Here is a 16,229-nt window from a genome sequence, read left to right on the forward strand (position 1 = left end):
GCTGGTTGCGGGCAGAGTCCAAGGGGAGTTCCTGTAATGATCTGGAGGTGAGGAAAGACAGCCTGAGCTCCAGGCTTAAAAGGATTTGGTTCACCAGGAACCAAGTGGAGCTGGAAAACAACCAGTGAAGGTTTGGCTGAGCACAGGAATGATGAGCAGCGTCCAAGGGCTGGGGTGAGAGGCAGAGCCAACGGCCTCGAGAGGAAGCCGGCAGGGCCTGGGCAGTGGGAGCAGAGCCAGGCGCAAGCAAGCCAAGACCAACTCGCTGGAAAGCCATCAGCCTGGTTCCAAGCAGGCAGGGTAAGGGGCAAAGTCTGTACTCTGACAGGCCACCGCGTCATCAAAGCAGCTTTGTCATGGATGAGCAAGCCTGACACAGTCCAGTGGGGGAAGGGTGGGGGGCAAAACAGATGAGTGGGGAGGCCTAGAACCCCTGGCCCCAGACACGAGTCCCTGGATACTGGCCATCCTTGTGAGGGGAGCTTGGCTGCAGCTGCCTCCAGGGGCCCCGCTTGGCTTCAGACTCACAGCCACTGCTCCTTTAACTTACCATGTGCCAGGTCCTGTGCCAAGGACTTGACTTATTAGACTAATTATGAGGCTTTTACTTGTGAGTAAAGAAATCAACTCAAGCCAGACTAATTTTTAAAAAGTGGGGGGATGCATTGGGAGGATACAGGAATGTCTCTTGACCCCCAGGTCAGGAGGTAGCTGGCCTCAGGAAAGGCCCAGACTGGCGACTCTGGAGCATCTGGCATTCTCCAGCAACTCTTGGGTTCTCCCTGTGCATCTGCCTCATCCCGCCTCCTTGGCAGACAGGCTTTTTCTGATATTCAGTTGATAAGGCAGGGAGAAGAGGGCCACCCGCAGTCCCCATATTCCCACATTACAGATCCAGCCACAGGGAGAAACTAAAGTGGGATCTGCTCTGATTTCTCAGGGAAAGGAAGGCCCTGCCTGGGTCAGGTGTCCATGTTGGTTACAATCAGCCATAGTGACGGGGACAGGCCACAGACATAAATATGGCTGCTGTGGCCCTTCACTGTGACCCTGAGGAGGAGGACGTGGCCCTCATATGTGTATGGATTTGAATACAGTTTTGTTTGGCTCCAAGGCCAAGAGGTGGCCCTTGATGGGGATGACAGAGGCAGAAGGACTGTGTTCACCAAGCCCATTAACGGACATGAGACATGGACGAAACACAAAGTTCCATATGAAAATAAAACTTTAATTTGTCAAGGGAACGTCACAGCAGCCCCTATACACCCCTTACCCTATTTCTCCCAGGACGGGGCCAAGGAGGGCCTCCCTCTGCTCCCTCTGGAAGTGGACGGTGCTCAGCTGGGAGGACAGAAACAGACCCGAGGCTGAGGCTGTGCTCAGAGGTGGGCAGCGGGCTGGGCCGGCTCCTTTCGTCCCTTGCCAGCGATGGGCCGGCCTCGCTCCTCCCAGATGGTGAGGCCGTCGCAGGTGCAGAGCTGCTTGGGGTTCTGGAAAAGGCCAGCGGAGCGTGCGATGATGCCACAGGCCAACCTGTAGAAGGATACATAGTCAAGAGTGGGCACCCGTCCGGGCCCCTGGAGGGTTCCGTGTGCATTGCTGGCAGAGCACAGCTTCCTGCTGGGGCGGCATTCCTCACCTCTCTCCTGAGTTCCCCGTGATCTTGGATAAGGGATGGCCGCCCTGGCCCAGGTCGTCTTCGCCCTCATCGATGACCAGGCTTCGGCCAATCACATCCCACACCTTTAAGAGAAGACAACGGCCTCAGACAGTGGACCTGTTAGGAAAGGTGCCCGCCTTCCTCTCCACCTTACCTTCAGCTGCTCATCCTCTATCCTGAAGACGGCTCGGCCCTCAGCGTCAGCGTGGACATTCCCCAGGTCTCCACGGTGCTGCAATGAGGCCCAGGGAGAAAGGGGCACATGGGACACAGCTGCTAGCTTCTGGCTTCCCAGTATCTTATTCCCCAAAAGTACCAGTGTCCTCCTGTGGGTGCAGCCCAGTAGGACGAAGGGACAGCCCAGGACACAAGGAAGACAACTGGATGCTCCCTCCCTGGAACTGAAATCCTGGGCAGAATGACAGTGCTCTGAAAATAGCCAGTGACCCCCCTTCCTAGGAAGTCATGCCCACTGGACCACAGTGTTTCTCCTACGAGGCCGCTGCCCAGCCCTGCATCCTGGCCTCAGAAGCTAGCCCGGTTCCTCCTTCTTTCTAAGCCTAGTTCTCAGCCTCCTGATGACTCTATGAGCCCTTGGCAGTCTGCAGTCTCCCTGGCCTTAAGTTGGCCAAGCTTGGCTTCTTGACCATCAGAGGCAGCCAGCATCCTTTCCCTGACGTCCAGCCTCCAGGAGCAGAGAAAAGAAACACACAGGGCAAAGGCTCCTGTTGCCCCCCCCAGGGAGCTGGCTCTGCCCACCTTCTCCCTTGGAGATAGCGAATGTCATAACACATCTAGGAAGCACCTCCTACATCAAATACCCTCTGCCAGGCACAGTGGCGGGGGGAGGTGCATACGTGGCGACCACCCTCAACAGGCTTGCGGCATGGCGGGGAGCCAGATGTGGAACAGACTAGTGATTACAAAACACAGGGTCAGGACAACAGTGAGTGTGTTTTCTGGTGACAAGACCTTACTGGTGAGTCAGAAGCCCACGTCAGTGCATATAAATTATCCCAACCTGACACTTCAGGCAGAAGCCAGTGCCTGTGCCAATGTGGGCTGGTACACGTGGCCTTGCTGCAAAGCACACTCACAGAGCATGTCTCTGTGTGATGGGGCTGACAAGCAGCAAGAAGAGCCACTTCTGCTTTATCTCGTTTTCCACAGAGCCATCTGCTGCTTACACCTGGCACTGTTTGTTACGCCCTGTGTTGGGGGCTTTTATGGCAGAAAGTTCAAGGAGCGGGAGGCCACGATCCAGAGCCTTGAGGAGTGTTTTCAGGACTGGGCCGAGGGAGGGAGCAGCCTGGCAGTGTGGCTCGGAGGCAGGAGCCAGCAGCAGCGGCTCACGAGAAGCAGCATTTCCAGTTCCTCCCCTGCACATGGGTGGGTGGAACTGGGCTGGGTGGCCTTGAACGTCATACCAAGTAGCCAGGCAGGCCTTGTACCCTCGGGCACTGGGGAGCCAAGGAGGGTTTCAGGCAGGGGCATGACAAGGTTACTCCATGCTTTGGAGCAATCCCTCTAATACAGCATATGAAGAGAAAGGATTGGAGGGGGATGGGGAGAGATGGGAGGGGAGCTTAAAGACCAGTTAGGAGACGTGCAAAGGGACAACCAGGCCTGGATGTAAATTCTCACACTGAATTCACTTCCGTCTGGGCAAAACCAGAGCTGAAATTCAAAAGAAACTTGCTGGTCACCATGGTGGCCTTGGCCACACAGCTCTTCTCCAGTCTTCCTCTGTCTGTCTCAAGGGCTTGAGACAGCAGAGCAGCTGGCTCCAGCCTCTTTGGATTTCCTGCCAGAGAGGGGCCCGGGCCAGGGCACAGGTCGCCAGGTGGTCTCTTGCCCTTCAGAAACCTCCGCTTCATAAGAGCCACAGGGCCGCCAGTTAGCAGAGGCTCCGTGCTGGTTCAGGCCTTGAGGGCTTTGCTACGGGGCTTCCTCTGCTGAGCCCACCATTCCCACTCTTCCTTCTTCCCCTGCCTCATTCCTGCTCAGCACGTTTCAAGGCTCAAAGAGGAAGACAGCCTCTGAGATGCAGAGCTCCTGTATTCACAACCCTTTGTGCCCCATAGTGAGTGTGGGCTGGACCTAGTGTCACTTCTAGGATTAGGTTACAAAAGAGTGTGCCTTCAGTCTTGGATGCCCTCTCTCCCTCACTCTCCCACTTGCTCTGAGGGAAGCCGGCTGCTGTGTTGTGAGCTGCCCTGGGGAGAGGCCCATGTGGCAAGGGACTGATGTCTCTGGCCAACAGCCAGGGAGGCCCTGAGGGGCTTGCCAACAGCAACATGAGTGAGCGTGGAAGAGATTCTCCCCACGTGGGGCCTTGAGATGGCTGCAGCCCCAGCCAACACCTTGATGGCAGCCTGTGAGAGACCCCCAGCTAAGCTGTGCCCAGATTCCTGCCCCAGATAAACTGCGAGATGATATATGCTTGTTGTTCTAAACCCCTAAGTTTGGAGTAATTCCATTCACAGCAACAGACAACTGATCACCCTGAACACAAGTGTGGCACTGTGCAACGGGCCCACAGAAAGCCTTCTCCAACTTGCCGGGGGCGGGACAGGGAGTAAAAACTTTTGACCGTTAGAAATATGACAGAGCTGTCAAAAGTCCACAAAATCAGTTACATGAATTAAGAAATACATACCAAAAAAAGGGAAATACATACCAGATTTTCATTTGTTTCATGGTGGAAAGTTCCAAACTTTCATCAAGGTAGAAAATCAAAACCAAGAAAGCCTGAGAGTCCTGGGAGGGTGTAAGGAGGAGTCGCCAGTTCCTAGGACCAGGACCCTGGGCCTTCCTGGTACTGAACCTCCAAGGAGGAGGAACACACACCACCAGAAGCAGGGGAAATGGTCTTAGGTATGTGTCAACAGTGCTTTAGGAAACATTAAATCACTGAGAGAGAAGGCAGTCCTCCTGGGATGACATCCAGGACAAAGTTTCAGTTTGGTGTTAACAGGTCTTTAACACCCAACATTGGCTAATCACTTTAACAAAGATATAGCAGGCCTCAGTCCCTAGTGGGACTCTAACAACCCTTTCTAGGCCTGCACTGATTTATTTATTTATTTTTTTTTGCTGAAGAAGATTGGCCCTGAGCAAACATCTGCTATCAATTTTCCTTTTTTTTTTTTTTTTACTTGAGGAAGATTAGCCCTGAGCTAACATCTGTGACAATCTTTCTCCATTTTATATGTGGGTTGCCACCACAGCATGGCTGACAAGTGGTGTAGGTCTGTGCCCAGGATCCAAACCCACAAACCCAGGCTGCTGAAGCGGAGTACATCAAACTTAACTACTACGCCACAGGGCTGGCCCCCATTGATTTATTTTTACAATGATCCGATCCTCCTCTTATGGCTGCAAGGACTGGTTTTCCAGTCTCTGTGGCAATATCAAGTTTCTTGTTAAAAATAAATCTACCTTAATTATATGAAATGATATCTTGATTTGCTTCAAAACAACAGTGGAGAAGGGCCAGGGGCGCAGATGAAACAGGACCGGCCATGAGCTGGTAACTGTTAAAGCCGGGTGAAGCGGACAAGGAGGTTCAGGACACCAGTTTCTCTACTTTGGAATATGTTTGAAAGCTTCTGTGATAGATGAAAACGTTAAAAATAACTAAATTTACCTAAGGAAAAGAAGTGAGTCCATTTAAATCAAAATATCGAGTAACTAACAGAAGAAATAGTACTGAGATAAGGCGAAAATCACTAAGGCAGGATGTGACTCACTGCTGTTGGGGAAACAATTCTCTGGTGAAAAATGAAACCAGGACCAGGAGTTGGAGCATCAGCAACAGCCTTGTTAGTATAGGTAAATCTTTCGACTTCCACACCGTCACCTTCTCCAGGGAGCTTCCTCCCGCTGCCCGTGCCCCTGGGGCTGGATCAGGTGCCTGCTGGGCTCCCGGGCCTCCCACAGGCTCCTCTGACTGTCCCGCAGCCACAGAGTCCTCAGTGGTCTCTCTCACGGGACTGCGAGCTCCTAGCGGGCAGGCCTTGGTCACAGAGAGTGTCAATAAATGTTTCTAAACTGAACCAAATAAAGTGAGGAGACAAGACGCCACCAAAAAGTGTCTCGGACTCGGAGGCCCCCAGAGCTACCTGTCCTGTCTCTGAGACCCTGGGTCCTCTCTCAGCCCAGGCCTTGCTCAGATGGACACTTACCCGCTCAGAGTCCTGGGGGCCCCCGTGAGACGTTCCATCAGGGTTAAAGTGGTCCCCACAGCTAAGAAGAAAAGGCAGCCAGCGGTCAGCGAAATAAGAGCCCCTGGCCCGGTGATCTATCCTCTTACGTAAAGTACATTTGTTTCATTCTCTCACTCATTCGTTTACTCACTCATTCATTCACTCACTCATTTGTTTACTCACTCACTCATTCATTCAACAAACAGGCCCACTATGTGCCAGGCTTTGGATTGAGGGCACTAAGAATTGGACGTGGGTCCTGCCCCCAGTAAGCTTCCAGGGGAGTCACAGATGCGTAAACAACTAATTGCATCACAGTGTGACAAACACCATGACACGGGGACCTGCCCTTCCTGTGTCCAGCAGTCAGCTTCCATCTCAGGCAGTAAGGTGGCTAAGAGCAGGAGCATCAAAGTAAGATTTGGGTTCAAAACTCCACTCTACCATTTATGCGCTCTGGGGCCTCTGACAAGTCATTTCATGTCTTTGTGCCTCAGTTTCCTCATCTATAGACTGGGTCTGTGTCTATGTGACTCAAGGGTACCTGCGAGAACCAAGTGTGTGTGTGTGTGTGTGTGTGTGTGTAAAGGGCTGAATACAGTCCCCTGCACATAGTGGGGACACAACTGGGGTGATGAGGATGCCAAAAGGGAGGGTCTAGATGATTTACCTGTTGCAGTTCCTTGTGAGGTCCCCGAACTGGTGGACGTGGAGCCCGTGCGGCCCAGGCTCCAGGCCGTCAATGGTCCCCTCGATGAGGCAGCGCTCTGGGGTCAGCTGTAGGAAGCGCACCACCCCCTGCACAGGGCCAGGCCCCCCGAGAATGGCCACTGCTGCCCCCAGATTCTCTGCAAGGCATCAGACACCCGGGCTGGCTCACCAACTCACCCAGCCCCACCTCCTGCATCAGCTCAGGAAGGGCACGGAGAGAGCCCCACAGAACTTTCACGCCTTGCCCAACCCAAAGCCCCCAAAGCCTATGGTTAGATTTGCAGTAGCCCCAGGCCACCACCCCCACAGAGAGGCCAAGGCCAGGGCCACAGTGGTTACTTACCCAATATGCCACTGCCCATGCCCTTGAGTACTGCCTGCCGCCCCGTGCCTTCAAGGATGGCCTGCACCTCCTGGCTGGGCAGTGTGGTCTGCACCACAACCATCTGGTTCTCCAACTGCACCTCCACACTCTGGACACCTGGGAGAGGAAGTGGGCAGAGGGCAGCAGAGGGCTAGCACCCCTGTGCTGGGAGCAGGGAAGAGAGAAACAGATGGCGATCCCCCATCCCCACCTTCATCCATCTTCCCACGGCCGGAGGCAAGCTAGGGAGCTGCCTTCTAGCTGTGTGAGGCTCTTAACCTCTCTGGGTCTGTTTCTTTATATATAAAGCGGGGATAATACCACCTCACCCCCACGATAGCTGTGCGTCCTGATTACATGCCAGGCATTATTTGTAACTTTTGAAACACAGATAATTCTTTTAAAATGTTTTTACGAAAATGGGCTATCAATCACTGCATTATACATGATAGCCAAAAGGTGATGCCCGTCACGTGACAAATGGAAAAAAAAACCTGTGTAGCCACACAATGGAGCACTACTCAGCCATAAAAAGGAACAGAGCACTGACACCTGCTACAACATGGGTGAACCTTGAAAACTAAGTTAAGCGAAAGCAAGTCACAAAAGACTACATATTAGATGATGCCATTCTGGATGAAACGTCCAGAACAGGTAAATCTCAAGACAGAAAGCAGATTAGGAGGTGGGACAAAAGGAAGGTGATAGCTAAAGGGTACAATTAAAATTGATAGTGGTGATGGTTGCACAACTCTAAGAACATACTAACAACTAAGAATACACGAAAAATGACTGAATGACTGGAATTGAAATTCCAAGCCTTTTAAGAGAATTCTCGAATCCTTAGCCAGCACACAGGGGATAGGTTGGGAGCTATAATGCTGCTCTCCCCTGGAGGGCTTACACCATCCTGCTTTGATCTTAGTGTGTTTGTTGCCGTGCAGGGCAAACCCAAGGGAGCCACGGGCGTCCAGAAGACACAGGCTACGTGAGGAATTTCACCCTCTGTTAAGCTGGTGCTCTGTGAACGGATGGTTACGCTGACTGTCGGCTTCATCCTTGGCTTCCCTCCTCCATATTCTTACGACAAATGCGTGCTGGGTGTAGAGGAGGCCAGAGTCAGGAAAAGCACCAGCCCTTGTCCAAGGGAGCTCACAGGCTGCGGGAGAACCCAGACTGTGCCCGGATCAACCATCAGGCAGAGAACGGCATAAGAGCCCCCGAGGTACAGACAAGGTCCCTCAGCTGTTCAGATTCCTTCCAGCTCAAAGGAGGCAAAACCGGGACTTCCTACTGGGAGGAGGGAGCACTGAGACAGGAATATTTGGTCTGTGGTTACAGAGGTCTCATCGGCTTGCTTCTTCAGCTCCCCTGTGGCACTGGGGACACCGTTGGGGGAGGGGCGCAATTTGTAACAGATCAAACAGACACACCTATCTCCTCCCCTGCAAGTACAGGGCGGGCGATGCTGTGAGAAGAAAACCCTGCAAATAACCAAACTGCCCCTCACTTCACAGAACATCTCATCCGGGGCCACCCGGCAGCCTGCGAAGCCTTGGGGCTCCAGGTCGACCTGGAGGAGCCAATGGCCGCAAAAGGAATGTAGGCAGGACGGCAGGGAACTCTTGTGGCCTGAGCCTCCAGACTATGCCAAGAACTGCGTGCTCCGCTTTGCACACATCAGGACAGTGATACTGTCCTCAGCTGGAAACAAGACTAGAAGGTTACACAACTGGCTCAAGGTCACAAAGGCTGGAAGGCAGCCTGTCCAAGCCCCAAACTGATGCCTGTTCCCCTTGCCCCACAGGAAGTAGGGTTGGGCCCCAAAGGACTGATTGAGTTCCCAGGCCTCGGATAAGCATGCAGTGTGGGAGGTTTCAGTTATGCACCTGTCTATCCTTCATTTAACAAACGTACACTAAGCACCTATCATGGGCCACGTTCCAGGCAGTGGGGACACAGCAAGGAACAAATCAGGTGATGTCTCTGCCCCATGCAGAGCACGTGTTCCAGGGCAGGGATGTAGATATCAAATACACGCACAAGAGAGATTCAGAGAGTGAAAAGTGTGACCAATGAATCAGGTGTCAGGAACAACGGTGGGGTGACCACTTAGGCTGGTCAAGGAAGGTCTCTCTGAGCCTTTAAGCAAAGGCCTAAATGTAGCTAGGGAAGGGCATTCCAGTAGAGGGAACAACATGGGCAAAGACCCTGGGGAGGAATGACATCGATGTGTTCTAGAAAGAGAAAAGAAGGCCAATGTGGCTGGAGCTGGGAGTCAAGAGAATGGGAAGATACGAAGCTGTAAGTGGAGATCAATCAAGCAAAGCCCTGTAGGCAACAGGGAAGAATTTGGACTTTAACTTTAACGCAATGGGAGGCCATCGGGAGAGGCCATGAGTGTAGTGCTTGAGTGTGTGGGCTCTGAAATTGAAATCCTGAGTCTGCCACATACTAGCTGTGTGGTCTTAGACAAGTTATTCAACCTTTCTGTTGAGTTTTCTATTCAGTTTCTTCAGAGGGTTACTGAAGGTCTAAATGAGTTATCTCATACATAGCACTTAGAGCAGTGCCCAGCCCACGGGAAGCTCTCAACGCTGTTACTACAAGACTTAAGCATGGGAATGACATTATCCAGTGTACGATTTTAAAAATCACTCTAGCTTTTATATGGAAAAGCTATTGGAGGGGGCAAGAGAGGCAACAGGGAGCCCAAAGATGAGGACCTTGTGTGGGTCAAGGAGAGGTGAGGTGGCTTGAACCGGTGTGAGGGCTGAAGTATGGAAAAAGAGACGCTGGATTCTGAGTACGTTTTAGACAGAGCAGACAAGACTTTCTGATGGACGGGCTTGGGCACAGGTGGGTTCCTGCTCTGGGGTCTCCTAACAAGAGCTGATTCTCTGCTCCTGAAGTGGGAGGGCCCCGAGTGAGAAGCTCCCGGTGACTATGAACTTCCTGAACTCTGGAGCTGCGTCTGAACCAAGAAGAAGGCCGGCTCTCCAGTTGAACAGTTCACTTCCGCTGGGTTGGTGGAGCGTGGCCAGGTCAGCCTTTGTTTAGCTCAGAGTCCAGCGAGGGAGAAAAGATAAGGCCACAGGGAACTCTAGGGTACGTGTTAAGGGTTCAAGGAAGCGAGGCTTGGGCTGGGAGCTCCTCCCACCCACCCCTAGGAGGAGAGCTGAGCCCTCTTCCCCAAAGGCCCAGGCCTCCTGGAGAGGGCAAATCACTCACTCATTCAATCTCTGTCTGTCTCTCTCTCTCCCCGCATTCTTGGAAAGTACAACTTCCCTGCCAGCCCCCGAGAAAGCCAAGCTGGTTCCAGTTACCCAGACCAGAAAACCCGGAGTCACCAGAAGTCTTCATCTGTGCCTATCTAGCCTGCCGAGGGCTAAAAACAGAAAGCCCAGCTGTCTGCTCTCCCAGCAAGAACGTTTTATGGGAAGTGGAGAGCCCAACATCCTCGAAGGCTTTGGTCAGAACACTCCACTCTCAGAGGAATGGCTCAATCTTCTCAGACCCTCACCCACCATCCCCAAACACATAGTCTAAGCACACCCAGCTTCGAGATCTGTCCGCTCATGCCCCGGGCCAACCACGTTACCACCTGTAAACCCTTCGTCTCATAACTCCTAAGATTTAGCGGGCTCTCACTACACGCTAAAGACCTCCCCTCCCCCGCTCTGTCTTTCTTTTAAATATTTTAAGCACCGTGTGGGAGCTCCTGCCCCGCCTGGTTCCCTCCCACCCAAGGCGGCTGCAGAGGTGGGGTCCTGGACTCCGCTTGCCCACGTTCCTGGCACCTGCAGCCAACAAGCGCTGGAGAGCTTGCACGAGACTTTTCTAAAGCGCTTTATACGTATTAACTAATCTACTCTTCACGGCTATCCTCCAGAGTAGCTTCTGTTATCACACCCACTTAAACGCTGAAGAAACAGAGGCACAAAATGTCACATGCATGAGGTTTCAGTGCCTTTAAGTGGCAAAGAGGGGATCTGAAACCTAACGGTCTAACTCCACAGCACATACCACTAACGACTACGACACACTGCTGCCCTGTACAGAGCCAAGCGGGACCACTGTCCCAGCCTCAGAACCCACCTCATCTCGTCTCCTCCCAGAACTGCTTCCAAGAGCAATGCTTGCGGGCTTATCTTCACCTGAGGGCAGGGTCTGTGCCTGAAACACCTGTGAACCCTTCTCCCTAAAAAGCCCCCAGTGTCTGGTCCATTCCTGCTGGATGACTAGAGGGATATTTAACAGAACCAAAGGAAGGCAGTTCCCAGTGCCATGCTGCTAGCTCTGCCTACTCAGATCTTTCCAACTTTGCCAGGTCGCCTCCAGACCAGCTAGGTGGCTAAGAATCAGGACCTGCTTAGGATGGAACTTGGCCAGGGCTGCCATTTGCTTTGTCAAGATTATGCTGTTTCCCAAGCAAGAATTGCCTGCTTTCCAGGGAACTCCCTCTGCAGGTGGGGCCGTACTCTCCCTTGCCCCACATTTTCTGGGCCCCTGGGGTTTAAGACACCAGGACAGGCAGTTAGAGCCAGGAGAGGGTTCTGACAGGGCAGACTTGAGACCCGTCCTCTAGGCTCTGCCTCTGGGTCTCCGCGTGGCTCTGAGAACATTCCTTCCTCTCTCTGGGCCTCAATTCCTGCGTCTGTAAAATCGGAGTAGGGTTGGTCTGAGAGATTTGCCTGCCCCTCCCAGAGGCCTCTGGACTATCCGCAGAAAAGTTTATCTGGCTCTTACCTGCCACCCCTTGCAGGGACGTGCGCACCGCGTCCACGCAGCTCTGACAGGTCATCTGCACCGCGAACTCCAGCTGCAAGGGCGGCAGGGACGGGCCGATGAAAGCTGGGGACCCCTCTTGCTTGTGGCCCTATTTCACTACCTCCCCTTGTGACCACCCCAAACACCTGGGGAAACGCCCCACGTGACCCCTCCTCAAGCGCCTTCTTCATTATCACTCATGATCATTCCAGGTCCAACACCCCTCAACATTAACGCCCAGGGCCCTGCTACTGTCGCACCCCACTTTCACGCCCCCGCCCCAGGCCCCGCCCCGGGTGCCCGCTTCTCCCCCACTTCCCGAGTTGATGATCACCCCAGGGCCCGAGGCTCTCTGCCGGCGAGACTCCCACACGAGGCCTCGACCCTCACAGTGCAGGCGGTCCCGCTGTCCCCTGACTCCGACGCCATCTCGGACCCAGTCACCGGCCGGAGGACCTCTGCTGCTCGGGTCCAGAAGCGCAAACCCGGAGCAGCGTCGCGGGAAGGCGGAGCGCCGGAAGGCACACCTTGCCCCGCCTCCTGGTGCGTGAGCACGCAAGGCCCCGCCCCCAACACCCTCCGACTCGTGAGCACGGACCGCGCAGGCGCACTCCGGCTGTCCGGGCCTGGTTGCCTTAGTAACCGTTCGGCTTCCTCTGCGCTGTCTGACCGCGCCGCCGGCGCTGAGATGGAGCCCTACAAGCCGGAATCCGAGCTTCAGCGGTTTTACCACCGGTTGCTGCGTCCGCTATCGCTCTTCCCACCCCCGGCGACGCGCCCAGAGTCTCAGAAGCGCCTCCCGCAGGAGGCCCCGTTGCTGCTGCCCCTGCCGGTCTCGCGGCTGACCGTGGCGTCGCTCTGCCGCCAGGTGGCCCAGCGGCTGGCGAGCAGCGGGCTAGCGGCGCAGCTGCCTCCTGAGGGCCGACTCCGTTTCACTGAGGTCATCCTGGACGAGCTAAAGTGCAGCTGGCAGGAGCCTCCCGCCGAACCTAGTCTGAGCCATTTGAACAACCAGAGGCTGCGGAAGCGGCTTCAGGTCTACGTGCTGCTCAGCAGCGAGCAGCTCTTCTTACGCTACCTGCACCTGCTGCAGACCATGTCGACCTCCCGAGGTGTCTTTACGGAATCAGCCACGCTCACCCGGTTGGCCGCCAGCCTCGCCAGGGACTGCACGGTCTTCCTCACCAGCCCCGAGGTCTACCGTGGCCTGCTCGCTGACTTCCGCGCGCTGCTGAAAGCGGAGCAGGCCCAGGGCGGCGTGCACACACTGCGTGCCCTCGGTCGCGGCGGGGCTTTCAAGCTCTCCCCGAGCCTATGGCCTCACAGCACCGGCTTCGCCCAAGTGCCATGCTCCAGCCTCAATCTGAACTACCTCATCCAACTCAGCCGCCCGCCAGAGTTTCTCAGTAGGCCTGGGTCGGATCCAGTGAAGGAATTGATGTCTATCCCCCAGCTGAAGAGGACAAAGCCTGTCCTCTGGCTGCCCTCCTTGCAAAAGAAGAGAGAAAGCGACTTCAGTTCCTCACAGGTTGTGAAGTACTCTGTGGCTCCCACCAGCGGGCCCCCGCCCACCTCCCACTTGCCCCTCTCTTCCCAGCCCCGGAGGGGCCAGTCCATGCCCTCTTTGCGTGAGGGCTGGAAGCTAGCAGATGAGCTGGGCCTTCCTCCTCTCCCCCCTCGCCCCTTAACCCCGTTGGTCCTGGTTGCAGAGAGCAAACCAGAGCTGGCAGGGGACACGGTGGCTGAGGACCTGAAGCAGCTGATAAAGAACATGAAATTGGAGTGGACTGGCTACTCGCCGCTGGACTCAGGCCTGCCCCCGCTCCTGGGGGCCCTGACCCGCCGCCCAGCTGCAGCATATCGCATGGAAGAGCTGCAGAGAATGTTGAAGGGCCTCAAGGAGGAAGAAGCCTTGGGGCAGTGGGGCCTCCAGTCCCCCAAAAGCCCTCCACTTCAACCACAGCCAATGACTGTTCCTTTGAAGCTAAGAAATCAGGCCGTGGTCCAGGCAGCTGCTGTCCGGGTCTCTGAGAGGAACTTTTTGGACTCCTTCCATGTTGATGGGGCTGGAGTCCTATACAACCACCTGGCTGGTGAACTGGAACCCAAACTTATTGAAGAAATGGATATTGATCTCTTTGTTGGCAGTAGCATCAGGGAAATCTACAAGGAGTTGATGAGCCGTGTCTCTACTAACCACTTATCTTTTAACCAGGGACCCCTGGTTGAGCCTGCAGCAGAGAAAGACTGGTCGAGCTTCCTGACCTCAGCCTTTCTACGTCAAGAAAAACAGTATCGTATGATCAACCCCAACCTGGCCGGACTTTATTCCCAGAGAGAAAACACTGCACAGCCCAGCTCTGATAGGATGGTCTCCATTACGTCACTCCACGGAGGGAAAAGCTCGGAAAAGCGGTTAAACAGGGCGTCGTGGATGAACTGGTGCAAAACCACCACGACTGTGGATGATTACTTCAAGTACCTCACCAACCAGGACACAGATTTCCTCCACGTCATCTTCCAGATGTATGAAGAGGAGGTGCCTGTGGAGATCGTGGCCCCCGTCAGAGAATCCCTAAAGATTCAGCACCCACCTCCCTTGCTAGAAGATGAAGAGCCAGACTTTGTGCCAGGAGAGTGGAATTGGGACACGGTGCTGGGGCAGAGGCTAGGAGCTAGGAAGACCAGCCTCCCGAGAGAACCCCACAAAATCCTGAGCCTGCAGGAGCGTCTGGAGCGGTTGTGGTCCATGCTTGAGGTCCCCGACAAGGACCGGCTGGACATGGCTATCAAATACAGCTCTAGTGCCCGTCTGAGGCAGCTGCCTTCGTTGGTGAATGCCTGGGAGCAGGTCCTGCAGCCCATTCAGTTGCGGGAGGGACTGCTGGGGAGACTGGAGTGGTTTGAGCGACATGCCTCCGACCCCAACCGCTTCTTCCAAAAGACTGACCCGGGTCTGAGTCGCTTCCTGGAGGAGAGTCAGTTCCGCAGCCGTCTACACAGGAAGCTCAATCAAGTGGAGGCTCCTTTGGCTTCCCTCCTGGAGGAGATCGAGTTAATCTTTGGCGAGCCAGTGACCTTCAAGGGGCGGCACTACCTGGACAAGATGAAGCGCGACAAAGTGGAGATGCTCTACTGGCTGCAGCAGTGGCGGCGGGCCCGCCACCTGGTCCGGGCCCAGAAGGCATCTCGCCAGTCGGCCCTGTTCAGGAGGCTCAGCAGCCAGTCTTTGGTAGCTCCTGGAAATAGTCCCAGTAACCTTTGACCGGGCCAAATGCCCTCAGATCCCTCCCTCACCCCCCAATACCCAGCAGCTCATCCAGACCTCTTGAGTGCTTTGGAAGAAGAAATATCTGGGAGTGCAGGGTGCAGGAACCTTGTGCTTCCGACTAGAGTAGGACTGAGATGAACACTTTGTTTTGACTGTGAAGTTCTCATAAGAGAACCCCCAAGCTCAGAATTTCCATTTATGTCAAGCCATGCACAATACAGCCAAAAATCTCATACGTCAAAAGAACTGAGGTGGTCCCTTGGAGTTCAGTGTAACGGGAAATGTCAAACAGAAGGAACCGTCACCTTGGGAATCTCTCAGGTTCGCATCTCTGTCACACGACATTAAATTGGCTGATTCGAGCCCCAAATCAAGAGGCTCTCTGGCGTCATGATTACGAGCTAGGGCTGTGAAGGTAAGATGTGGGTTTAGATCCTGGCTGTGTAACCTTGGGCAAGTTACCTAACCATTCTGCACCTGGACCATCAAATGTCAGCTGCACGGCTTGGGTCCAGGTTGTCACTTCTTGCAGTTCTAGCAGACTGTTGGTAGAACTGAAAAGATTTATTAAATTTTTACCAGTTTCTACCAGCACGTGGTAGGAAGTACAGAAGGGTATGTACTGAAAAGTAAGCTGCCTGCACATCCCTGCCTGCACCACTTCAGTTCCCCTCCCCGGGGTCACAGCTGTTACCAGTTTCTTGTGTATCTCTTGACTCCCTCATTCAGCAAATATTTGAGCACTTACCAGATGTTACATGCTTGGTCTACAGCTCGGAACACAACGAAACTCCTTTGTAGCGTTTACATCCTGCTGAGGAGACAGACCAGAAACCATAAACATAGTGCCAAAGCACACTTAGGGAACGGAATGTTGGGGGGTCATAGATACTGTGGGAAAAGGAAAGAGTAGAGTAGGGTAAGAGGAAATAAGGGGTGAGGGAAGCAGTTTTAATTAGGGGAGTCAGCGTAGGCCTCACTGGGAAGGTAAGCTTTGAGCCAAGGCTTGAAGGAAGGGAAGAAGTGAGCCCCGTGGACATCTGGGACAACTTTCCTGACAGCCATTGCAAAGCCCCGAGTGCTGGAGTGTTCCAGAAAGCCAGTGGGGGTGGAGCAGAGCAAGGAGGAGAGATGAGTCCGAGGGGTCATAGTGAGGTGCCAGAGACAGGTTAGATTACATCAGGCCTCATAGGCCATTGTATGAACTTCTGAGGTAGCCTATGCATATACGAGCATACATGTATA

The 16,229-nt window shown here is 54.1% G+C and overlaps 2 protein-coding genes across 2 annotated transcripts; one reads left to right on the forward strand and one right to left on the reverse strand.

Moving 5' to 3' along the window:
- Window positions 1-1,207: 1,207 nt before the first annotated feature.
- On the reverse strand, window positions 1,208-12,239 carry CCS (copper chaperone for superoxide dismutase). Its single transcript, XM_046644623.1, has 8 exons — window positions 12,104-12,239; window positions 11,693-11,765; window positions 6,923-7,060; window positions 6,539-6,716; window positions 5,848-5,908; window positions 1,815-1,892; window positions 1,640-1,743; window positions 1,208-1,533 (listed from the first exon to the last, which is right to left on the reverse strand). Exons 1-8 carry the CDS (start codon window positions 12,140-12,142, stop codon window positions 1,380-1,382), a joined length of 825 nt encoding a protein of 274 aa, XP_046500579.1. The 5' UTR covers window positions 12,143-12,239; the 3' UTR covers window positions 1,208-1,379.
- Window positions 12,240-12,376: 137 nt separating this feature from the next.
- CCDC87 (coiled-coil domain containing 87) lies at window positions 12,377-15,629 on the forward strand. The gene has a single exon (XM_046644622.1). The coding sequence runs from the start codon at window positions 12,402-12,404 to the stop codon at window positions 14,976-14,978; it is 2,577 nt and encodes an 858-aa protein (XP_046500578.1). The 5' UTR covers window positions 12,377-12,401; the 3' UTR covers window positions 14,979-15,629.
- The last annotated feature ends 600 nt before the right edge of the window (window positions 15,630-16,229 follow it).

Source organism: Equus quagga, chromosome 17, assembly GCF_021613505.1.
Source record: "Equus quagga isolate Etosha38 chromosome 17, UCLA_HA_Equagga_1.0, whole genome shotgun sequence".
Lineage (NCBI taxonomy): Eukaryota > Metazoa > Chordata > Mammalia > Perissodactyla > Equidae > Equus > Equus quagga.